This window comes from Mycteria americana, chromosome 6, assembly GCF_035582795.1.
Source record: "Mycteria americana isolate JAX WOST 10 ecotype Jacksonville Zoo and Gardens chromosome 6, USCA_MyAme_1.0, whole genome shotgun sequence".
Lineage (NCBI taxonomy): Eukaryota > Metazoa > Chordata > Aves > Ciconiiformes > Ciconiidae > Mycteria > Mycteria americana.
In genome coordinates this window covers 30855433-30882344 of record NC_134370.1, presented here as the reverse complement: position 1 = coordinate 30882344, position 26912 = coordinate 30855433, and the positions used below count along the sequence as shown (strand labels likewise).

General features: G+C 39.0%; 1 protein-coding gene across 7 annotated transcripts in view; it reads right to left on the bottom strand.

Moving 5' to 3' along the window:
* Positions 1-6646: 6646 nt before the first annotated feature.
* The window catches only part of NRG3 (neuregulin 3), a 424661-nt gene continuing 404395 nt past the window's right edge, over positions 6647-26912 (bottom strand). For 5 of the 7 annotated variants that reach the window (XM_075505209.1, XM_075505210.1, XM_075505211.1 and 2 more), the window contains 3 exons: positions 24887-25014; positions 15850-16023; positions 6647-10189 (listed from right to left, as the gene is read on the bottom strand). In XM_075505209.1, the coding sequence (XP_075361324.1) occupies positions 9682-10189; positions 15850-16023; positions 24887-25014 (810 nt within the window). In that variant the 3' untranslated portion in view covers positions 6647-9681. Of the gene's footprint in view, positions 10190-11892; positions 12027-13906; positions 15203-15683; positions 15773-15849; positions 16024-24886; positions 25015-26912 lie in introns of those variants that run through there. The other 2 variants (XR_012776172.1, XM_075505214.1) reach the window with 2 other exon arrangements.

Here is a 26912-nt window from a genome sequence, read left to right as displayed (position 1 = left end):
CAGTCTTGGGAGAGTTTTTCATTTTTAGCTTAGGAGGCCTCCGCTGCTGTGAAACCCGGTGTCGATTCCTCGCCGGATGGAGGGGCCGAGCCGGCAGGATGCTCCCTCACAGCCAAGCGCTGCCTGCGAGGCTGAAGGCAGGACCGGTTTGCCCTGCTTGCCAGAAAGCGATGTGGGACTTGGTGTGACACCCACGCCTCTGGCGACGGCGTGTCGCTGCCACCCATGCAATAGAAATCTCTATTAGTCAAATGAAACTGAGGTGGCGGTTAAGGACAGTGGTAAATGCTGTCCTGAGCACTCTGAAAGTCCATCCTAAGATACTACAAACCACCAACAATTTAAAACAGGCTACCAGTTTATGTATATCACAGCCTGCTAATATATGTGACCAAACCATACAAAGTCATTTTAGCATTACCAGTCTGTGCAAATACTAGTGGAACTAGCTGGAAAGGTTTTTGGTAATTAGCCCTTACTTAGGCTCCTGTCCCCTCTGCAGAGAAGGCAGAGCACATCTCTTTGCAATGGTTGTAAACTAAGGGAGGGCAGATTTAGACTGGATTTAAGAAAGAAATTTTTTACAATGAGGGTGGTGAGGCACTGGCACGGGTTGCCCAGAGAGGTAGTGGAGGCTCCATCCCTGGAAACATTCAAGGTCAGGTTGGACGGGGCTCTGAGCAACCTGATCTAGTTGAAGATGTCCCTGCTCTTGCAGGGGGGTTGGACTAGATGGCCTGTAACAGTCCCTTCCAATCCAAAGCATTCTATGATTCTATGATCTCTTGCCTTAACTTTGCTTAATGTTTTAAGTGGTTTTAGGTACTCGGAAGAAAGAAGGTTTCTTAGGAAGAAAGACAGACTAGATAAGCACACACACGGACAAAACCCGCTCAGAATAACCCTCCTCTGCCAGGGTATCAATGCCTCCTCCGAGGTCAGAATTTTAAAGACTTTGTCTCCTGAGCAGCTTTGGAAAAAACCCTACCATCATTAGCTGAGATAAAAATGCAGACAGGCTGAATTTGCCTTCACTGCTTCTCTATGCAACATACAGAGAAGTGGCATAGAAAATTATATTTAAAAGATAGTTTTGTTAAATAAAATTGATAATATGAAAGATCAGCCTGGCAGCTGATCCATGCTTAGATCTGAATGCATACGACAGCTGCAGAACAAGTATGGAGAGTTTGCTTATACATATATGTGATTTTGGACTGCAAGACCCAGCTCTGATCTGTAGAGTTGGAGGACCTCACACCACTGTCAGAACTGGAGCCGAGTGATCACAACCAGTTACTCTGGCAAAGTCAGATCAGCGATGACAACTTTAAGGAGACTTTGGAAGCAGCTTGACCTCTGCAATAATCAAGGAGAATATGCAACGAAGTATAAAAAATGAGGTTAGTTGGAATCAAACTGCTTTAATGCTGCTTTGAAGTTACCCTGATGGGCAGAGAGATTTCTGCTCAGATTGCTCCAGCTCAGGCAGTGTGAACTACTGGGTCAGGTCAAACCATGAGCCACAGCCTCAGAAAGTGTAAATCAGCACCAGTACTGGCACTCCATAGAACCTGACAGCAACTGAGAATCAGTCCTGCCAATTTTTAGTTCATAGGATTTCATTTGGATTTAATGAGAGGAGCCTTCACAGAAGTCCGTGCCGGCACCTGCCGTTTGGTACAGTCACTAGTGGAGGAGCTGCAGGCACCCCGGGGCTCGGGGTGGGCCAGCTTTAGAAGGGAGCATAGGCTAGCACTGCGGAGATGGAAACCTGGCTTTTATTTCAGTCAGCTCAACTGCTGAGCCACCATAAATATCTTCCTCTGGGAGCCTCATTCCCTTCACATTAACTGTGCTTTCAGTGAAACAGCTGCCACTTGTACACCACCAGAGTCCGACCTGGAAGTTTTACGTAGTCCATTTTTTCTTTGCAAATATATTAGTTTTATTTACCTTTCCATGTAAAACCCAAAGTTGCCATTGATGTGCACAGAAATCTCCAGCATTTTATGGGCAATTCAATACGTAAAAGAACTAACTTGAACACGCTTCTCCAAGAATGGTTAGAATGGTTTGGGTTGGAAGGGACCTTCAAAGGTCATCTAGACCAACCCACCTGCAATGAGCAGGGACATCTTCAACTAGATCAGGAGAGAAACATGAAACGCAGATCTTACCCATGCCCTATTATCGTGATGTAAATCTAAATATTTGTAATTTAGATTTGTAACATCTAGTTTTTTTTAAAAATAGTTAACATAATAATAAGCATTTCAAGTAGAGATGGTTTAAAAAAATCACACAAGAAATTTTACCTCTTTTTTTGAGAAGTCTCTGCTTCCAAAAGTCAACATTTTAAAGGATTCCAGAATTTGGAAATCACAAACTTAAAAAACAAATTAGTGCTGATGACCACAGTTTCACTGACATGAGAGAGATCTGAGAAAGAAATAAAAGTAAGGCAAGTTTCTCAGATGACGTGACCTGGCACAACTCAAAATCCATCCCTCCTCATCCATGGAAAAAGCTGTGCCATAGCCAGGAGAAGCTCCCTACCCTCTCCTCCAGAAGAAGTTCACAGTGTGCATCTTGCTGGGGTGGTGGGGCTGGTAATACTTCTGCTAGCTGCTGTTTCCCCAATAAAGAACAGTCAAAATCTCAGCTATTTCTAGGATGTTCAAGTTCAGCAGACGGCTCTAGTCTTAGTATCAATTGGTCGATTTTTGAAAAAAAGTCATCAAATATTCATACCTCTCTTCTTTTTTTGGGATACTCATTTATTCTTTCCTGGAAGAGATGAGAGATAATCTAAAGCAATTGAGTTTACTTTGAGTCAGAAAGCCAAAATGAAACCTATACTGCATTTCTGTCCTGCTTATGCTGAGGTATGCAATACTTGCCTCGGCTCTGTGTAGGAGTAAGCTTTACGTTATGAAAGAAACATCATCTTAATGTATAGTCAAGCAAGGGAAACGTTAAGCCTGAATTCCTTAAAAAAAGGTCTTAGGCATATTACCGGCATGACTTATAAAATGGCCACACGGAGTCTTCTTTCATTTCACTGATGCACCTCGATAACCCTTAGCTACTGCTGTTTACTTCAGAGAAAGCAAGGAACTATCTTTGTATTTTACAATATTAATTATTCTTTGTATTCTTTTCTATACTTGTATTATTATTTCTATTTTTAGTTTCCAAATATTTACACAACTGAGGGCTCCCATTCCATATTCCTTCAAAGCAAGACGTATATTAAAACAATAATATTTCCCATAGAACTAATTTTATGAACTTTGGCGTTACTTATATTACATAATTTAATGCAATGCATGTTAGAGGTCTTAACCTTTGGAGACATTTTAGTATTAAGAGGCAGAAAGTCACATCTGAAGCTATAGCTCAGGACGCTTCAGATGACTTCTGGTCTTTGGTACTCTGAAATAAGTCAGAGGCTTCTGGTCTGAAATCTCACAGTACTTCCCAGTGCTGGGCAGGAGAACCTGAAGAGAGCAGCTGACTCAGAGGCCGGAAACGTTGATACCGGCAGATATGAAGGAATGGCAGGAAAATGCCTTGCAGCACAGGCTGCATAAATCCTTCTCCAAGGGAAAGATTTCCTGTTAGGTCTACCCAAAGCAGACAAATGTAAGCGTATAAAATTTTGAACGTTTTAGGCCTTAAATTTACTCAGTGGACATCCCTGGTGCCCCAAACATCAAGCTGTAAATTATACTCTTGATTCTGAGGGTAAGGTAAAATTGAACTTGAATAAAGATGCTGAACCGTTGCAAATTCAGTGATTTCAATAAAAGCAGAGCAGGCATAAGACAGCACAGAAGTGGGCCATGCAATGCAAGAGCAAGGAATAAGGACAAGAGTACATCAATGCCCAGTCACTACAGAGATGTGGTACAGACCATGGTCACTGTTAAGGAAAAAAGAAATATAAATTGCATGTAGGTCTCCTCCTGATGGTGTTAGAGAATATACTACTAAAAGCTACAGTACAAATACAGGATTTCCATGCCACTTACATACGTTATACCCTATGCTTTATTTATGTTCTTCAGTTATCAATAAACCCCTCTCCATTATAGCTATAAAACACTATAGTTCCTCATAGCAAAAAAAAAAAAAAAAAAAATTATGGGTTGTCTTGCTGTATTTTTACTTTATTATTTATCTGGGAAGTTTCACAAGAATAGCCATGTGGGGTACTAGGAAATCACTCCTTGTTTACAGGACTGTTGACCAAAGGGAGCCTTTTCAAGAAAGTAAGGGTCAGTGCAGGCTGTCAGTGTCGTGTGATCGCTCTGTCCCTACAGCAGACATTGAAAACCATCCTCTAATAATAAAGAATCACAACATAATTACCTTTGTTCCAAGAGACAGTACAAGCATTATGAATTTGGAAATTTCTGCCCCTTTTTCTTTTCTCAAATACTACCAACATGGTCATTAATAAATTCAGGTAGTTTAAGTTTTTGGCAGTTTCAACAGATGAATGGATTGGTTTATTACTATTAAGATGAAAGCACTTTTACCCTCCACAGCATACACTGTGGATGACTGTGTCCTCCTCCACTGTGGATTTCCCCAGTTTTGGGCTACAGCGATGGCTTTCCACTGCCGTTAATATATTCGGTGACAGTATTTCTTGCAAGAAACTACCAATTTCTATGGCACAACCCACTAATTGCTATGTAATAAAAATGAAAAAACCCACCTTATTAATAAGTTTACTGCTGTTGTAGCTATTTCATTTATATCTCATATATGAACTTTGCTATTTAAAATACAAAACTCCTGTTTGAGAATGGTGATTTGGAAGAGCCAAGTCTAAAACCTGAAAACTGGGTGTTGCAGTTGTTTTCATGTGAGTAGACATCAAAACAAAGGGAGCATAATCTCACTATGAACTTACAGTAATAATGCAGTACAAAAAGAAAAGTTTGCATCGCCTTATATTTTCAGCAAGATAAAGAACTATTATTCTATGAATAATTTTAAAATATAATTTAGATAAAATCTTGTTCTCTTTGAGGAAACCTAACAGTCCAGCATCTGGACCACAAAAAGGGACAGAGATGGCCTTTAGACTATGTGTCAGACAATACAGATAATGGGATCATTGACCTGTCGGACTACTGAAATAAAATTTAAAAAAATAAATCACAAAAGCTGAAAAATCTATACTAAGTATTTGCTTTTTTCCAATCTGCCTGAAGATGAGCATTTTAAATTCAGGCCAAGATAATAAATCACTTCATATAAGCTCACTGTTTTCCCAAGTGAAAAGCGGTTTATAGGGAAATTCCATTTTATTGAAAGGCAATTGATATTTATGTCATTTTCAAAATCAGTTTTTATTCCACGTCTGCTCCTTCAAGCTTAAATTTTACTTACTGCAGCTAGGACTCTGAAAGAGTTCTTCTTTGGTATTCATTTTCATAACTTCTTGTAAGAGTAAGAAATGTTCAAGTAATGTCTAAAATTAGACTAAAGGAAGTGAAGGATGAATTGGGAAGAAGAATCCAAATTTTCTCCCTACTTACATGAGAAGTAGACATGTATTAATCTGATTGAACATTTGGATTCAGGGGCACATCTAGCACATGCCTGCTCATAAGCACGTGCCATTGTCTCATTGTTTTTTCAAAATTTAAACCTAAAGCTGTAGGATTTTGATGAATAACATTGGAATTAGCCACATGGTGGCAAGTTCATTGCTGTTAGAGCCTGGTCAGTAATATTCAGCCCTTGTAAAAGATAGACCTGACAAACCAATCCAACGAACCAAGGCCAATGAACCTTGCACCCTATTCTAGTGAGGGTGTTCACACACTGATATGAGTATGATTTTCATAAGCGAAATGAAGGTAGCTCCATAAATCAGTGTAGAAGTCCTTACATCATGTGGTAGGCTACTAAGCTTTGTGACACTACATTGGACATCAAGTAGAAGAGATTTGAGACATGATCCTCTATTAATATAAACTATCATTACTGCATTGACTACATCAGCTGAGAGCGTGGCTAGATACCAAAAGCATTCTGAAAAGCTCTTTTTTGTGGATGTGTGTGTTGATCTAAACATGATCCTCCAAGAATAAGAACCTTTCCGCTTTGGGTCATGGATGTCCTGAAGAGTTTTTCAGTGGTTAACGCTATGAAAGGTGCCCATACTCACCTACACTTCCTATTTCAAATGCTGGGATCATTCTACTGACTGGGTTTTTTAGGGTTATTTTGGATTGTTTTGAAGAAATTCTACACGGAAAAAAAAGAAAAAAGATCAGGATATACACCTCTCATAATCCTGCTCCACAGTATTATGCTGAAGAGACACAGGCTTTGTCTGTTCAGTTCAGAGAAAGTTCAATTTATTTAATTAGCTGTTCTCCCAGTTTACTTAAGTGTAATGCTGCATGTGTGAATTTTCACACCAGACTACACTTGAACTTCATAGGTCAGATATAATTTTTAATTATGTTACATGTAAACGACTGAGTTTAGAGCCTCTTTTAGGGGGATTACAGGCTGTTTCTAAGGCTGGAAACAGATGTAATTTTAGGAATGAACTGCATTTCACACTGACTTGCACCCCTTCCGATCCACTGAGTTCAATAGGACCATTAGGGTCAGAAGTAAAGCAAATTTGGCCTACCATTTTGGCTGTTTTAGTACAACTTTCTTTTGTGTCCTCTACATAATTAATTGCCAGACCTCAGGGAAAATGTCGTCCCATTCACTGTAAAATAGGACGGTCCACAGAGGAAAATAGTTGCATTAGAGAAACACACAAACGGCATTAAGGCTACCTAGTTTGATGTTTTCAACCCTTTTTCTTTTCCTCTGCAAACAATGACAGTTTCAATAGGTTCTGAAGCCATACTCTTTACAAATAATACACTAGTCTGTCATATGGTTAATATTAACGTCTCTCTATTCAAACATGCTGAAAACTGAATAGAACAGTTAACATATAACAGTCACACATCCTTTGCTGAGTACAAGGTCGCATCTCTAACATGAACTGAATATATCCTCACCATTTCAGATCTTCATCTGTCATTCAGTCAAAAATTTCATTCTCTTAAATACATCGCTCTTCCCCTCTTTCTGGCTCTTTCAGGGGTGCTGAGTGAACACATTCTCTCCATAAAGGCATTGCTTATGATATGGTTCTTTCTTCAACAGGAATCTTGCCGTGTGTTTCCAATACATTGCCAAAGGTGAATTTGCACAGTTTGGTAGGATTTGGGGGCAAGGCGGCCTTACATCTGGATCAAAAAGATTTAATTTTGAAACATCTATTTGGGCAGGATTCTGCACTTTATTGCAGAGAGACCATCTCTTGATGAAATTAATGGTGAGCAATTAATTAATTGTGATCACACTCCACAAATTATTGAATCAGAGCTTTGTATAGTAGCCTCTTTTTTATATTACAGATATGTTCATGAGGCTTGTGGGCAGAGGCGAGCTCACTTTGCTCATGTCCTGAGCTGGCGGGATGTAAACGGTGTTGACAGAAAAGTCACACGACGGTAGGGATGCAAAGCTGAGCCCCACCTAATACACCTCGTCTTTCAGAGGGTTTATTTAGTGTGGGCTCGGGGCCATATCCACCGCCGTCAGCTCAGCTCACGCACAGCGAGACTGTGCCCAGCCACGACACACTGCAGAAACACGTCAGGGCGAGACCACTCCTCATGGTGATCGCACCTTACTGCTGCAACAAAAGCTCTGTGTCTTTGAAGAAGGGAGTCTGAACGAGGCGTGCTCCATCTTGGGGCACAAAGCATAGTTTTCCCTCAACTGTATTTTTATTGAAAACACACAGCAAAGATTACAGCCATAGAAAGTTCTGTAAACAAGACAATTTCATCAACTTTATCTTAAAAAAAACCCAAAACCGCAAAAGAAACCCAAAATAAGACTTGCTGAATGAAGACTGTGAATAGTAATTTTTTTTACTGCCTTAACAAAAAAAATGACATACACCTTCAGCATTTCTTTTCCAAATTTACTTGACAGAGGTTAAAATATTGCTTTATTCTGACTCAACATACAACAGCACTGCATGATCGATTGTGCTATTTTGGGAAGTCTTGGGACTTGTGAACTGGAAAGTCTGGGGCACATTAATAAATTTAACAATTAATTTGCTGCAAAGGAATATTTTAATACATTCTGTATATACTGTAAATTTTTCTTAATCAATCTTCTGACATTAACCAGGGAAGGCTATTTAGCAATTATTTATTATAGTTCATTTTCTTTTTCCCCACGAATAAGCAGATATTTTAATACTAATAAAAACCGTAATGTGTGTGTCACTGAACCCAATTAATTGCATTATTGGCATATTGTGTTACAATTTATGGGGGGAAGAGGGACTCAAAAGAAAGCAAATGCAAAAAATGCTTATAATGTGATTGGGATACGGCAACCAGGAAATGACATTTCTTCTCTAAGGCCTTGATCCCCTGCAGGGAGTGATATGGTGGAAACCATCTGCTCTTATATAGCCCCATTAGAATCAGATCTGTGCGTGCTTGTGGGTCTGCCCGTACTGAACCATCTGCAGGGTTGAAGCTTTAAAGTTCACAAGCCTAAGCCACGATTAATTAAAGTGACTGGAGGACTGAAAGCGGGAACAAATTAGGGCAGCGTGGACACTTATTGGCTTGATTTCGATCATAGTGGATCTCCCTGACTCTTTTCTGAACAACTCATAATAAAAAATAAGTTAAAAAAATACACATACACTCAGAAGTGCTCCTTGAGAGCTTACAAATGCCTTCAAAGTATAACAGTTTAGAAATGTTAAGGGGTCGGTAATGAACAAAGGAGTTTATGTTCCCGCTCAAAAAACCCAAACCCAAACCCAAACCCAAACCTGTCGTAATACACACTTTTGCACTTTCTCTTGTTCTTCCTCACTCTCCACCAAGGCAGCTCTGATAGGCAAAGCTCAGAAGATGGAGCAGTCGCGGTCTCCTGACCACTGCATCTCTACAGACCCCAATCCCACTCCACACTTGGCCAAACCCAGAGCTCCTAAATGTTTGCATTGACTGTCTTGGGCTGACTGACACATTAAAGTAAGGTCGAGAGTTAAGCATCTGGCTCAATTGAGGGATTTATTGTCATTCCACAGTAGGTGCCAGACCTCAGAAGCAGACGCCTGCGTGCCTGTTTCCACGGTATGAACCTGGAACCAAGAGAAGAGGGGGAGAGGGGACCAGGTCTGTGCTGGGGTGACGGGACTTGCTCGCCAGGGTCTGAATCCCTGGCCAGCAGCTCACTGCCCTGAAACCAGAAATGAATCTAAGAATGGTCTTGGCATTTACTGAAAAAAAGATGCATAGCCTAAGCCTTCGGACAGCTGAACGGGACTGTGGTACAATGCTCTGTAACTGAAACTGTATGTGTAATCCTGCCTAGAAAGCACCTGATGTACGCTTCATCCCTCCTGGAACTTTTCCCTTAAAAAAATATTTTGTTAAAAAACACTATGATATGAGGGCGATTGACTATTTGGTTTCTTCTAAGTAGATGCTCTTAAATTAATGCATATAAATAATTTGTATTTAATCTCCTCCCTTCCTGTTTAGCAAAGCATCGAATGCACAGATCTCTCGTTTCCCCTCCCACAACCCCCACACAAAGTCACTTGGTCAATACTGAGTCTCTTTGCGTTTCGCTTTTTAAGACAAATTGTGCCTCTCGCTCTGACTTGGCCATGGGGCTCATGGGCAGAAAGGCCGTGTTTTCGCTCGCGCTGCTCTCTGCTTCTACGCTCGCCAGTTCATAGTCCTCCGACCTCCTCGCGTCCGTCAGAATCCGAATCTGCTCCTGCACAGTTTCTAGCAATATTTTCACTTCGTGGTGTTCTGCTATAAGACAATTACTGACCGGGGAACTCACATTGACAAGTTCAGCTGAATAGGAGTTTTTGCACCATTTGATGCCTGTTACTTCAGAAACATTTTGCATTTGCATGCAGGCTTCGTCCAAGCCCACAGACGGGATGATGGGAACGGAGTTGGCCCTTGAAGATGAATAGCCGACCAAGTCCTTCTGATCCACGTTATTAAAATAAGGGGTTGTCTCTCTTGAAGGCAGTTGCATATTTATTGAAGTATTCTGAGGAGTTTTTAAACCACTGGATGAATACCTGGAAAGAGTAAAAAGAAGTTTTTGTTGTACATCAAGTGGTCAGACGCAACCGGCAGCAGGAACGCTGTCTGAAATTCAGTGAACTATGCTGAAAAGATACATGTCATTTTTCTCTCACACTAGGAGCACTTGGTAATAGCGTGGCCCTGGGGAAAACAACAGACTCTGGAGACCTGGTTTTGATTCTCAGATCTGCCGGTGGCAAACCACTGCTTTTCTCTCGGCCTCGTTTTGCCCACCAGTATGTGAGAATAACGACAATTCCTTTTAAAAAGCTTTCAGGAGTTATACTGTACTACAATTAATTTTGTTTGAAATTAAATTTGAAACTCCATTCCTATGTTCCTAACTGGGGAAATGGATTGATGCTTTCTTCAACATTAGAACTCTCAATGTCAAATGGCTATTTTCAAAAGGTTGGCCTGATTTGTCTTCTTAGATCTCATCTGGAAATAGAGCTAATACATTGGGCTTGAGTGTTTCCAAAAAAATCCTTTATCCTCCATTAATACGTATCATAGGATGATTTGACTTATTGTGAGGCAACTTTGGTGAATTTTTATCAACATTTCCATTTTTTTTCAAAGCCAAATTCATTATTCTGATCAGAAAGTGTTTTCGCATACAGGAAATACTTAAAAAACAGAAATGGAAAGTATACTAAATATAAAATAAAGGAAACAATGAAAAAAAAAAAGATGTTTCCCATCTGAGAAGTAGTTTTACTAGAAATCTGGTGCTCTAAGAGTTCCTATATCTACTAGTCATGATTGCCAAGGACCATAGACATCACTTCAGTACCGGAACATATTTTATTTATAATCAGCTTTGTGATCATCTCATCATTTAATAAGGCAAGCTAATGGTGAAGTCTAATATGTTTTATCCATGGATGAGGAAAGCAACATTTAGATCTGGTGTGGAAGCAGGTGCTTTGACCTCTGACTTGAAGGCTATTTTTCTGAAAGCCTGCTGGACTTCACTAGGGATAGCCTTCTACTCATACGTGCCTTGCTGCTTTTGGCATTAGCAGAAAGAGAACTACGGAAAAGAAAGTAAAATGCATGAAACAGCCATAGTCCAATATTAGCGTACAACGCTAATTAACTGGAAAGGCTTCCTTTGGCCCCATCCTCCTGGCGAGCTGTCAGACGGGAGAGAGAGGAGGAGATACCTTTAGGCTCATTTCCAGCAGGGCACTGCTGACTTGTAATTAACTTGTCTATGGTGGCACGGTGTTTGTACAACTGCTTGACACATTAACCTGTACATGAGAACACACGCAGTGCTGTGCAGCCCCTGTACGAAAACTCTCCAGGCATCCCCAAAAGACCAGAGAACGCAGCTGGGAGCTCTGCAATAAGGAGGAGGTGTTGTGATCTTTGCTGCTACCTGATGGAAAGAGATACCTGCTTTGGGAAGTGGGGCCCAGGGGAATAATATAGCAAGCGGCTTTTTTGGATACGTGATAGAACTTCTTGTACATGCTGTACAGCTGCATTTATGTTTTATGTCTGAGCCAGCTGAGACTCAGCTTTTGGTTAATTACATTTGCACTATGCTTAGACACGCTTGTGGCCACTTATGGAAGGCCTTTTTAGAACAGTTTTCAAGAATCTGTATGAATGAAGTACTGATCAGGGGTATTATTCCCGAGGGAGGACAATTAAAAAAAATAAATGAAAACAAAACAGTGCAGACCTTTGGGTTGTGCCCATTCTTGTTTCCTTTGCTTATTATATAATTGTTCAAACGACTATAGCTGGAGAGATCGCATCAGTTGCATTATTCCCTTTTTTGGTAATTCAGGCCCTAAATATATTCTGGGCTGCACCCTGAAAACAAAGGGAGTGAATGTTTTTAATGAATTTCACATGCAATGGATGTATTATATGGATGATATATAAGCAAAAACAAGAAAAGACTGAATTAAAATGGGTTTGGTGAGAAAACAGTAACATTTGCCAATTCCATAATACATATTCAATTATTCTTGGTATTTTGAAAACTAATTGGCAGCAACAATAACATGTAATGCAATGCCTGGCATATTTCTATAATATATTTTGAAGTACAGATAGACACACCAATTTTATGCCAGAATTACATGTTTCTGCTCTGTGCTCACAGGGCTTTCAAAGGAGGACTGAGGATGAATTAAAGCACATACACTGTGTGCAATAGGCAAGGTATGAAACTAGTAGGGATATTACATCTAAACCGTGTGAGACCCAGCTTTTGGTTAATTACAAACTGATCCATGCTTCTACTTGTGACACCAGACTGCTGCTGTTTTCAATAGACTGAGACTTAGACCTACAATTGCAGAATCTTAATTACATTTCCTATAATTACCTTTCCTAGAACTATAGCTCCTCCTAAGAAAGATATCTGTTTTTTAATCTGAAAAATGATTTTGTCTGAATAAATTCATTCATGTGCATATATTTCAAAGTGCAGCTCTCTCTCCACCCTCTTCCTAAAACCAAGCAAAAAAAGAAACTCAAACATTTATAAATACGCAACAGTCATTATGTTATACTCATACGGTGTTTAAGAGTTAGATTAAAGAATAAAACTGAAAGAAGCATAATAATTTTACTGCCCCCTTAAAATAGATATTAAAGAGAGACAGAAGGGATTGGAACTTAAAATACGAAATGGTTTTTATTTAGCATAGTACCAATAACTGCTGCTATAGGTGGTCAGTATACGAGCCTGATGACAAGGTTCATTAAGGTGAATGGGAGTCATTCCAGTGGCATTACCAGGCTTTGGTTCAGCCTTGTAAACACATATACCTATATATGCACACCCCGTTTTCTACCTGTAGATACAGCACATTGGGTCTTGTATACATCAACCCATTTCTATCTGTATATATACACATTCACAGGCTATAAGGCACTACTTCTAACACTTCATACCGTGTAACGCAAAGAGCTGTCACTGAAAGCATGCGATCAAACTGCTGTCCACTTAACTGCACGTAAACTCCTGACACCCTCAGGGACTCGAATCAGTCTCTGAGATGCGGCTGGCATGGAGATGGTTTGTTTTCTTTAAGCCCCTCATTTCAAGCAGGTTTTCCTACTCCTTCAAGTAGCATACTGATTTAATAACTGATATTAGCCGTATTTGACTCAAACTCTGCAAATATTAGATCCTGTTGCCAATAATGAGATCCGCTGTTTCTTGAAGGCAGCAAAAGCTTTCTTCTCAATGTGGGATGGGAAGAGGAGCACTTTTACAGGGCTAGACAAAAACTAATCAGGTAAATTAGCCTCTTTTCTATCAAATATAAACATACAAAATCTGACTAAACTTCAGCCAGAGGTGCTGATGGATGAACTTCAGAAGGCTCACAGAATTAGGGAGATAAACCACTTTGATTTGTGCATCCCTGTAGGGAAAGATGGAGGTGAAAAGGGAGAAGGAAGGAAGGAGTGTAACTTCTGCAGGGAACAAGGGAACTTTACATTTGGGCTGGAAATCTAATAACAATACCAACGCTATGAAACTAGCAGATATTTAGATGGTAAAAAGCCATCTGATTTGGGGGAAACCTATTCCTGAGCTAGAAGAATTCCACATAAAGTAGAATCAGTGAATTATTTTTTATTTTTGTTCAGAGATAAGATGTGTACTTATATTTTGGTTGAAGAGGTGACTTCATTGCTGCAACACAAAATAACTTGCAAAAAGTTTTGTTGCACTTAAAAGACTTCATTTTCATAAAAAGCATCATCAGTAAAACATTGTAATAAAAAAAGTTCAAATAATTGCTTTTGTTTTCACGCCTAACATAGACATTGTAAAAATTCATTTCCATGGGTACTAGTTGCAGACTTTTGGTATCGTCTTTGTGATATACCCAGACTGCTGTGACTCCCTGTCACAACACCACCTGTTGATGCACTCGGAGGACTCCTTCAGAGAACGGTCCCATCGTTAGAGGCACTGTTAGGAAGGTCTAATTCTACAGGCATCCCTAGCGCACAAACTATGGATGAAGTGCTGTAGTGGACTGAGGCCAGAAGGGGTTACAGTCTGATCCAAATATCAACCTTTTGGAGAACTGCAAATTTAAACTATAGGCCAGTACAAGATGATGCTTGTAATATCACACACGGATTTCCTAGAGAAGAGTAAATACAACTACCCAACAGGACAGCTTTGCTGCTTTCTACCTCACTTCTCAACCTAGGAAGAGGCTGCAGCACTCTCCAGAGCCCGCGTGGCCAGACGGAAGGCTCTTCGCCTGCCCCTTTCAGGAAGGGTTGCATTCGGAGTCACAATTTTCATAAGCAATTATACACACGTTATCATACAAATGAACAATAACACATGTACTGCAAGAAGTAATAAACAAGTTTTTCCTTAGAAGAAGCAACCAGTAACAACGAAAGAAGTATGAGACAAATATGTACTTTTTAAAAGAAGTCACCAGGCACCCAAACCTTTTGCCGCTTTGCTTTCTCCCTTCCTAGGTAAGCCCTGTTCTTGGTCTGTCTTTCCTAATTGTTGTGGCCAACTTTGTTAGGTAGATTCAGCTACAAAACATTTAGCGAGCCGAGTCCCCTTCTCCCAGAATACCCCAGACTGGGCGATCCTGCTGCAGGTGGGAGAGCGCAGCGAGGGAGGCGCGGGGGGAACGTGTGCCTGCGCGCGTGGCCGCACGTGCAGCGACACACACGCCTAACGATGCTTATTCTCGGTCAGCGCTTGTGGCTGTCACTTCCCAGGAGGGCCGAGTGGATAGTGGTAATAGCTCCTTTCTTCCCTGAGGAAAATTAAACACGTTAGGTGACCTCGGTTCTGCACTTCATAAAGCCAGTTCCGATACCAAAACGTACAGCTGCCTTCTCGTAGCGTAGCTGTTCACTTCGCTGCACTTAGTTGTGACTTCCACGTGTCCAAATGAAACTGGTGTTGTTTTGTTCTATTCCAGATATTGCTCCTAGTTTTACACATAATGTGTTTGTAGTGATTCTGGAGAGTCTTTGGAAATCTATAGGGATATGTAAACATTATGCAAAATATCTCAGCAATTGCAAAAGACTTCAAAGGCAGCTGTAGGTGCTCAGGAGCACTTCTGAAATTCAGACCTTATGTACAGCTGGAGCTCACACTCAATATTCTAATAAGCTGAATTAAAAAAGGAAAAATATTGGATTCTTTGTGCATTTTCAAAGACAAACCTGTGTGAAGTGATCAGTCTTCAGTCTACAGCAAACACACTTCGCAATGTACATAGATTTATTTAAAAAAACATGAAAGTTGAACTTCTGAATTATTTTCTCTTATTTGCCCAGTGCTGATGGCAGAAAAAAATGCTATGCAAAAGTTACTAGAACTGCACATGATGGCACCACTAGAAAAAGGATCAATTATAAAGAGTAATGTTGACAATCACTTACGGTTTGTTCTGTTCACTCCTACAGCCTTTGAAAGGCTTAAAAAGAGCAGCCAGCCAAATAAAAACGTATTACCTTCAAAGAGCCAGTACGCTGAAAACATTCTTCTGCTTTCAGTACTATAAACCCTGGATCCACAGTACACTACAACAAAGTTGGAAGGACTGTAATGGCAAAGCATATTAACCACGTAACAGCAGCCACTCACAAATTGGCTCACTTCAGTTATGTTATTACTTACCCGTGACAAGGTATTGTGTCCTGGTCTGTGATCCTTGACTCTTCTAGCTGTTGATATGCTGGTCCTGTAATTCCATTGAACCTACCCCGAGGCAAGGGAGGAGTCCTCCGAAAGGCATTTCTATGTAGCATCCCACCACTTTTTTGTCCTGGGCTGCAGCATGAAGAGAGACTTCTAGGAACAACATGAAGAGTACAGTAGAAATTATCACAGCAAAAGCATAAACTTCTGCAAAGTAAAGATTCAGGATTAATAACGCATGGATTACTGTTTTTATAAACTTTGCTGTGGCATTCTACAACGTCAGTAGAAATTCTCTATGGGAATATAGTACTATAATCCACAGTTAGCTGCTGTTTATGTCATATTTAATACACCACCTCCCTTCTAGGAATGAAAATAATTGCCCCGTATATTAAACACTTTCTTGTACTTGATGAAGGGTGCTTCTTTTTTTCCATGCTGCATACCATAATCCTGCTATACAGAGTTGACTCCTCAGACAGTATAAATAAACAGCACAGCTCCATCATACCTGCAGCTGAGCTCAAAATCAGATCTTAGATTTAGAGCCCATTGTATCATCTATCAGCCTACGGGGTCCTGCTTCCCGATACAATGTTAAATTGGGAAAAAATATAAGTGAAGAATGTAAGTGAAGCTTATCAACTGCAGCTTGAAGAAATCATCTATGACACAAGTTTTCTCCATGTTGAACAAGATTTCTTTTCTATATTGTTTTATTCTTGTTTTATGTACATTGTTTTCTTCTTTAGACATAGACAAATACTGCGTTGTTTCTTTATGCGATATAATACAAACTTGAACATGATAAAAACAAGTAATAGTTTTCTACTTATTTTAGAAAATTGCTTTTGTAAACAACATTTCTGTACTTTTTCAGAAGGAGAATGGATTTTTTCCATTTTGTGCAGGAATTAAAAGGTATCTAGAATCCATAGCTTTGGTATATTAACCATAAATTCAGCTGTTGCTAATGCAAACATAAGGGAACACAGAATTAAGGCAAGACATAACCTATTTCTACTGTTGACAGGTCACAGTACTGCACGGTGTGGCTGGCTATTCATTTTCTAGCTACTCCCATTTCTCTTGACATCTCCTGGGTCTCAGAAATGCATATGTATTACCTAATATTCTGTCACATCCTTAATGATGTTTTAATATGGGTTTTGTAGATGCATTTTAAGAATCATTATTTTTGGTTATGTGAATAGTTTCAACTTCTGATACAATTCAGCTATGCAAAAGACTTTTGATAAGTTTGGTTCCCTTTTCCTATTATAATATGACTTAAAAGCAATCTGCATTTTATACCTAGTGGGAACTTTATTTATAGTGAGGGCCACATCTACTCCCAAAGCAATTCTTGCTTAGACCAAGAATGTTGGACAAATTCTCTTGGAGCATACATTTCCATTAAAACCAAACTTTTGACCCCAAAGTCAAAACATAAGAAAGAAATTCAACAGTCTCTATCACTGCTCAGGCTAGCAGTGTGCCATCACGGTCTCCGCTCTGTTCTCTTCCACACTTTTACTTTCCTGGTGCTTTTTAATTGAAAAGATCAATAACCCATAGCAATAGCACTCCCTCAAGGATTTTCGATGCTTCCTTAAATAGATTTTTCCTTAGCTATTAAAGAGGCTGCGAAAAACCTTTTTTAAAAAACTGAAGTACTGGCCTTTCAATTCTGAAGGCTGAGTTCAAGTTGTGAGTTACAGTTCACATTCTGTAAAATAACACTACCACATCACAAAACAATTGACAATTTCTGCTCAGGAGAGTCTGAGATTATTACAGCAGGGGATCTTAAAAGATGCAGCTGAATGAATAATTCGTGATGGATAATGAATTTCAGGGATTTTTATTGATTGCAGTATATTCATCAATGTACTAGAAAAGTCAACAAACTGATTAACTTAACAGACTTTAGACTGATTGCAAAGATTTGAAACTAGAAAGGCATTGTTTAATTGATGCCCTTGCGCATCTTCCTTGTTGGATGAGAGCATGTGGCCTCCCGTCTGATAACATGCACATGCAAATTCACAAAAGCTCTGCATTTGTAATAGATGTAATTGCAACACATAGGGGTATACCTGAGATAATTGGTATAAACTGCAGCAAAGATGCATATAAATGCCCTATCTGTGCTTCCTTCAACTTGCACTGAAACTCTCCTCGCTATATCTAACACCAGATGATACAGGCTGCTAAAGGTGCATGGGCTGGTTAGACGGAAGGGCTCTGGCACACGCCAACATCTTCTTGCAATCACAGCAGCTCCAGCACCAACAGAGTTTAAGCAACCGATTTGTTGCTAATGTGAGGTTCTTATGCTTTCAACATTTCTGACAGAAAAAATGGAGGCAAAAATGAACAAAAATCATTTGTGGTCATGGACAAGACGAATTCACAAAGAAGGACCAGGAAATATTTACAGACTGCAGCTGCAAGCTGCAAGATAACACTCATTTCTTGAAGCACCAAAGACAAGATAGTAACAATTTTTGTTAAAAGTTCTATGAAAAAGTAACTCCAGCATAACAAAGTTTTTCCTTTTTCACAAAACTGCTATGAACGTCAGCATACTCTTCGTCCAAAAATGTTAATACGGTCCCTCGCAGACTTCTGCTCTATTGCTCACGTGCAGAGTTCCTCTCTCTGAGGCAAACAATGCCTTTTGGATTTCTTCAGGGAATTTATCCTCCTTTAGCCACCATTATGGTTTCTTCCTCCCTGTACTCCAGTCTAACTGGGTAAAAGAAACTAGCCCACGTAACTGAGCTGTTCAGTAAAACAGACCAATAAGGAAAGCTGTAGCAGATACGTCTTTAAAATCTATTAAGCAATTACCCCGGAATAACAAAAATCAGAATATGTTTGAACTGCTTCACAAGTAATGCATAAACTAGGAAGAAATATAGTTCTGATGAATTAATGGCTTGAAATAAGTAGTTCAACCATCTCTAAAGTTAATTAAGAACTTGGGATTCATTGTTGCAAATTGTTTTGTGTGAAAATTTTCTTTAGGTTGAGCAACCAAGTAAAAACAAAGTCTGTCTCAGGAGGTGGAGTATTCACAACTCCCAAGTGCAGTTAACACTGTTCATGAAGAGAAGACTTGCAGTGAATTTACAGTAACTCTGGGAATCCCTCTGTACTACTTTTTAGTTACTTACTAAACAAAATTGATTATACATCACATTATGAACACATTCAGAAATAACTTTGTCGACAGGAACATGAAAAGCATTAACAAGAGGATGACAATTAAAGTGTTAAAACTTTAGATGGGATCCCAATCCTTCCCTTCTTGTTTAATAAGCACAATAGAGCTACAGAAATAGTACTTATAACCATGGTTGTGTGTATGTCTATTTTACTTATTCTTTCCCCTTTTTTCATGATTGTAATTCATGAAAAGGAAGATGCAAAGTTGAGGGAGGAAGGAAAGTTCTAAAATTGATTGTAAATACTCTGGCTCTGTACCTGCAAAAACTATAGAGAGAGGCATATTATATTACATGCTATATTATCTACTGATCACGAGATGCAAATATTAGTGTTGAAGACATGGTTTTTGTTCTTGCAAGACAGAAACAGTAAATAGATACCCCAATGACAGAGCCAGCTGCCAGACAGTGTCTTGTGACGTTCCCTAGGAGCCACTTTTAGGCTAAGTTAGACAATCTACTGCTAACATTTGTACAGATCAACTATTCAGACTTTCAACCAATTTTCAGTTTCAATAAAAAGAATCTGTTATACCTGAGAACATAAGCATCTCTCCATAAATACCATGCCACAAGAATAATGCTGTATCACGAAGCCCTTTTGTCAGGCTGTTTACAAGAACGAGATGACACACAATGAGCGTGTCTCTGCGGGAGCCTGTGTTATAGACGGCTCCCCAAAGGGAGAAAGTTAACATAATGTTTGGGACTTCAACAAAGCTGTAGGTGATTAAAATAATACTAAGATTGTAAGGAGATTATTACGCCAAAAAAGCCGCGGCATAAGAGAACTGAACTTAATAGTTTTATCCATTTTTTCTCTATAGTGTCCTGTATTCCCAGCATTTAAACATCCCTCTTTTCCTGTGGCTTTGCAAAGTAATCATGTACTGTCTCAGTACATGATTACTGCCTAGGAAAACAATCTACAATGGCACGATGACCTGTGTTTCCTAGCTTGTGTTTATGAACCGTTAGAGCTGGGCAGGTTCTCAGCCCAGGTGATGGAGTGGGACTGTAGCCTGCTGTTTGCAAAACTCTCTTCTCCCTTCACATATGCAGGAGAAGCTTTCCAGCAGCCAGCCTATACCTACGAAACCACTCTTGATTTCTGAAATGGGAGCATTGTTGCTTCCGTTATATATTCTCATATTCAGGAATAGCATGTGCCGGGGCTGATCGGGGACTTTGCAACTCTACATAAATCCTTCAACACTACCTATATCATCTGGTCACCATCCCGGTTCCACCAGATAGATACATACAATAGGAAAAGGGAACAGAGCATTCGAAGGTACCTCAGTGGCACAGAGTTTGATCATCTGCTGTAACTTCATCATATACTCCCTGTAGTGCACTGATCAACCTCCATCCCAAAACTACAATGATAACCAGGCTATGTTCTATATTGAAAACTTGGAGGCTTCTTTTCAGTTTAAAATTATTTATGATAAGTATACCTCTATTTGTCATATGTGCCACCATACTCCTCCATTTTAAATAGGTCTTTTACTTCTTGTTATGCTTTCTCTGATGTATTTATAAGCAGCAGTCATATACTCTTTTCAGTCTTCTGAACTGAAGACTGAAACAAGGCAGACTCTCTAACACTTTCTATGGAACACAGATTATTCATTCCTCATATTAGCTCATGAATGCAATTTGCGTCCATGGTAATCAGGAGGCCATTTTAACCAGGTGAGATAATAGTGGTGTATTCTCATGCTATATTCAAATAAGTGACAAGTGTCTCATGAAGTGGTTTTAATGTTTCTGACTTTCTGATGGAAATGCCTTAATACTTCCTCTCATCCCATTTATCTTTTGCACAGCTGCATCACTTTGTGACTTGGTTATCCTTTGACCAAGTAGTATATACTGGACCTTTTCTTCCTCATTTGTTTCTTAAATTTTGTTATTAGTTCCCAAATGCCTGACCTGGTATTTAGTACTGCTGAGCTTCAATCCGCCTCTCTGATGCCACTCTTCAAAGTTATTCAATTCATTCTTTATGTCTAGATCTTTATCTGTACTGAGTCTATCTTTTAACTAATTTTTTCAGTATATTCCAACTTTTTTGCGCCAAAGTCATGCACAAAAGCATTAAACAAAATTTGTCCCCAGCGTTGCCTAATTCTTTGAGAGCTCCATTAGTGCTCCACTGGTGAATGTCTTCAGCCCAGCACTTACCTTCTCAACGTAACTCCTTAGTATCTCCCTTTTAACCACCTCTGTATATCTGCATTATAGTTTTTCTGCCTCTCTACTTTCGCCCATTAAAGGCATTAGACACATGTGACAACAAATCAAATGTTGCCTGAGGCTGTGTAGAGATCTAGCTCACCTACACCAAATACAAAGAAAGTCAGCACTGTAGTGTTACAGGAACTGCTGCTGGTAAACCTCATGATAGTTTTTAGCCTTTTTTACATCTACCCAAAGAATCTGCTTCCCTCACCTTTGTCCTAAAGCCTTGACTAGTCTAATTCAACATAATAGGTCTTCAGTTCCTTCAATGCATTTTTCCTCTTCCTAAATATTTGACATTTGATATTCCATCATCACATGGCGCAGCTCCCATTTTGATAGATTTTGCTACCAGAGTTGAAATTTCATAAGCCAGTTCCTCTTCCAGACTTCTTTGATCAAGATTAACCAGACCATCTTGACTTGAGGGCTTTGATTTCTGCATTTTACTTCCACTTTGACTGTAGTAACGTCTATTTTCATACATTTGATTCTATTCCCATTCTACCTTTGTCCTCAAATAATCATCCTAACTGAAAAAGATTCATTCCGGATTGCCCTAACTGCTTCATATATTATCTCTGTCCCACCATCAGCTTTACTTCTTCCTGTAAAGTATTCCTCTTCTTTATACAGCAAGAACAATTGATTGCTTTCAGTATTACCAGTAATTCTTAACTCTCAATGATTCCTGGAAATGTTCACTTCAAGCACGACTTCTTGCCCTCTGTGATATAGTTTGTTTCTTCCCTTACACCCCATTCCTTTTAGTAAATTTCTCCAGAAAACTATGTTCTTTCCCTGGGAAAATATCAGATACCTTATACTTTCTCTCCTTCAGGCTTCCTCTGCCTTTACATTTGTAGTTGCTTTAGTTTATCAATACTTGTTCTTTGAAATTCAATAGCCTTACTTACAGAATAACTTTAATTTACTCTTTCCTGTAATTTAAACTGCATCAATTATATTGGGAGCATAAAGAGTAAAAGGCTTACTAAATAAAAAAAAAATGTTTTTACCATGGTTTTCATGGTGTTAAAGGTTCATTAAAATGCACACACAAATTATTTTAAATTTTACAGTAAGTTTATCCTATTTTGGCATTTTTGTAAGACAATACAACTGCTCTAGGCTGAAAGCCTCTGTGTTTGGCTTTCATCATGGTATTCTCTGAAATGAATCCCTTCAAAATCAATGATGACTGAATCAATGAATGAAAGTCAGGATGACTAATTACCAAGAGAACTGCTATTCAAAGGGATCACAACTCAATCCCATAATTATCAAAACTCTAATTTGTTTCTATCTGTTAGAAATTAAGACAGTACGGGTTTTCCTTTTACTAAAATCAACAGATAATCTGAGATGAATTTTTGAGCGTATTGTATACTTTACAGGAAATTTACTGATTAAACACATTTATTAATTTCCAGTTCTGACGGTACTAACAGTTGTTTTACATATGCAAGCAGATGATGTAAAATTCTGCTACCGTAATAACAGTGCATAATACAGGTGAAATATTTTAGGAGTAAGATTCAGTGGAGATTCCAATTTTCAATTCAATCTCTGCAGTAATTCTTTGCATGCAGCTGAGGTTGGTAGAGACCGAAAATTGCTATTACCTAGTAACCTGAGTGAAATAACTAGGTGATCTCTGTCAGTCAAATTCAGCAACCCCAAATGATTCCCCACCTTGATAATCTTACTGCCAGGCCAAACCTGTATTGGTTTTAGGAACTGGAAACAGACAGCTCCTGATTTTAAGAAATAATCACCCATCATTAGTGCCCTTGAAAAGACCAGCAGAGAAAACAGGTCTGGATGCAGAACAAAGTATTTCCACAGCAAGCAGAAACAAAACAATAATATAGTTTAACAGCAGCATAAAACAGAGAACCTGCAGAGCTGCTGTAATTTTTCCAGGCTCATGTCAGGTTTGGAAAGGAAGGAAGGGATGTTTAGGACAAAATGTATCCCAGTAAAAAAAGAAGTTTCCTCATTTGGCCACATTTGACCATTTGGCCACGCTGAACACTATTTAGAAACTAAAGAAGCCGAGTAAATTAGGAAGCTGTCACATGGTATAAACTAAAGACAGCCTTGTAAGTCTTAAATGTTCAAATCCGTTGCATGTTTTATAAAGCAAGGGCCTTGTATAATAAATCTTAAGTTATAAAACTACAAAGAGAATTCTTAATAAATTAAGCTAGTCATTCTACATCTTAAAACAGTTCTAAAGCAAACACTCTTAAGATAGTCTGGCCCTTGACATCTGCAAATAAGACGAGTGTTGGGGTGGGGTTTTTTGGTTTTTTGTGTTTGGTTTGGTTTTTTTTTTTTTTTCTGGGAAAGAGAGATTTTGTGTACAAAGGTGTTAAAATGAGCAGTCTAGGATTCTGCATTAGTTCACTGTAAATTCAGTGTGGCTTATTCTGTAAATTCCCTATGGAAAACAGGGAGTCATTCAGCTTTTATTTTAAGTGACATTCATAAACAGAAGAAATATTTTCAGTCTTTAATTTATTTCCACATTTTTAAGCTTAAGTAATGTCATGGCACAGCACCTAAAATATTTCAAACTTGGATACTGCAACCATGTTATTAAAGGTGAGGGAATGTCACTGTGTTTTTTCTGAACTTCACCTTTTGACTAAATGGAGATAAAATTCCCCCCAGAACTTCAGTGGAAAGCATTCTAGGCAACAGTTCCATCATAGTTCATCTATGTTCAGTAAAATTATTAAGCATATTTTGAAAATCTCTGTGCAATAAGGAATAAGCCCTAAGAAATGAATCTGACATGACAGTTAGCATTATTTTTTCATGCCAAATTAAAGGCTTAAGTAAGGTAAAAGTAGATAGGACCCAAATATCCCTTCCTGGCTCACATGCTGCACTTTGGTAGGTCAAGCAAATCATTCATTCAAAAGAGAAGGAACATGTAGCTGACTGGGGACTGCAATGAAAATGCACCAGATACTACAGAAGCTAGATCATAACCCCATGCAATCCCAGACTTTTTTTTTTAGTAATTTTAAAAAATTAACCTTTTAATAAATAGGACTTCCCCTCCTGATTATCTAGCCAAAAAAATTCTGAACTCATTTTTCTCAGTGTGCTCTGGACCAGACGTTCCACCACCACTATTGCTTATACCAGACACGAATTTGGTTTCTAGTGCCGTAATGAAGCATCTGCACTCTTTTTCATCCAGAAAGACTATAAGCAGAATTCTAATCCAAACACCATCCAGTGATGGGTGACTTTCCTCTTTTTTTTCCTCTTGGAAACAACCATCCAAACTTTTTAAAGATTAGTTTTGAAAGGCCACCATGTGTTCACAAATAAGCAGCTAAGAAAATGCTTGGACATCTGCTCCGTGAGTCGGCTGAGGCTCTGCTGGTACCATATCGTTCAGCATCTCTCCTAGTCACAGCGCGCAGTAGTCCTGCACACGTATCCCGCACCAGTTCAGCGACATCCCTCGGCAGCCTGCCAGATCTCCCGTCAGACAGCCATTTGCTTACCTATGTTGCTTGATGGGCTGGGTTCCTCTGTCGGGAGACAAGGCCTCTGGGAAAGACTGAGGGCCTGAAAAACTAGACTCCATAACTTTGTCCAGAATAGGCCGAGGATGCCTATCTGTTTTTGAATACTGTGGCACAGAGAATAAAATTAATTAATACACAAAAGGCAAAGTACATTGTTGATGCTATTCAATCAGAATTCAAATCGGAGTGGGGTAAGAAGTGCTCTATTGCCTTTTTAAATTAACATTAGGCATTGCAAGTAATACATTCATTCACTGTTGTTTACATAGCGGAAAGCACCGGTACTCATTATCCCCATTACCTTCTCCACATCAAAATGCCGATATCTGCGTTAGTAGCAAAATTACTGACTGATCTGCCCATAATGATAGGGAACACCGATCCCTTTGAATAAAAGCCTGTTTTTGTGGCTCTCCATGCAGAGACTGAGATCACAAAACACATCTCGGAGGACAGTCAGCACCTTCTTGGGTCCTTTGGTGATTTCAATCAAACACTGCTTTTATCAGCATGCGTAACTATCAAAACCAAACTGAAACAGCATTTGTATCATCAGATAAGTAAGAAAAATATTTGAATCCTATCCATAGAGCCAGATAGCCCTTCTGAGCAAGTCTGAAACTTTTGACCTGGGAGTATCTGTGCTAGTAAGAACAGCGTAAACATAATTCTTCTTGTGGCAGTTGTAGGCGTAGGGCAGCCTCTGGGCACGTAGTGAGACACAAAGGTCTGTAAAGCAGACACCAAACATGAACAACAACAGATTTTCTTCTTCTTGCTTTGTGATTCAACTGGAAATTCAGCAAAAATTGTGTCTCTCATCCTGAACGGAGCCAGAAAGTCAAAGTATAAAAAAACCTGCATTTTGGCTTGGAAGAAGAATCAATGTTGTTAGTGGTTACTGGGCAGTATCTCAGAGATATGAGAGGTTAACCCACATTTCCACTCAGGTATGAAAAATACTGCACTTTGCAGATGTTTTATGTTGCATTACAATGACCTGCACTAAAATGAATTGGTCTATTTTTCTTTAATCCATTTCTTTCTGTATGGAGTTTGTATTTTTAGTACTAGATACCTAGATATCCATGTTATCTTTACAAATAACTGGTATTGCGGAAGCTATGACATGATTAAATATTTTAGGCAGAAAATACAAATTAAAATAGTAATAATATTAAAAAAAAATCACAGTGGTAAAAAATGCCATGCTATGATACAATAGCATGAACATTCGTGGAGAAGACAGCAGGATTTCTTTTAAAGTACAGTTCTTTTTCGTAATTATTTTGTTGTCTAACAAAAGACCAATAACTCCTTAAAAATACAGAGTTATTTTCTGATTCTCACTTATTCTTATCTACATTTCCCCACACTTCAGCAAAATCAAAAAGGAAAGTCATAGAAGATTAAGCTCTCTTAAAAATGGGTTACATGCAATTTTAGGCCATCTACTCAGACTTCCTATGACTGATTTCTACAGATAAAATACCAGATCTTTGGATTTTTCTCCAATTCTCTTCTCCCTCTTTCTGTTGTGTGAAATACCCCCATAAATAGGGCCAAAATCCCTGCTTTCGTGCTTCTGAAGGCAAAGCTATGAGGGTGACAATATGCAAAATGTTGCTGCATGCATGAAGTTAACACAACGGAAATAATAAGAAACATATTCCACTCTTATTTTTTTCAGTTACCATGATCTTACTTGTCACTTGTAAACATTGTAGAGAAAATATTCAGACAGAAGTACAATTTTTAAGGTACTCATGTCTGTGAAGGTTTTAAACTTTAATAGTTATCCTGCCAGCTGCAGAAATGAAACTGTCTTTGATTTCTGACCTGAATAAATCAATCTGAGCTATGTAAAGAATGGGTTGTTAGTGCCAGGAAGCTATTTCTGTTGTTTTTTGTGTTTGCTCGTGATACTAAATTGAAGGTCCGAATGGCTTATAAAACCATGAGTACGAAGTGAACCATGAAGGGTAATTAGAGATAAGCTGTG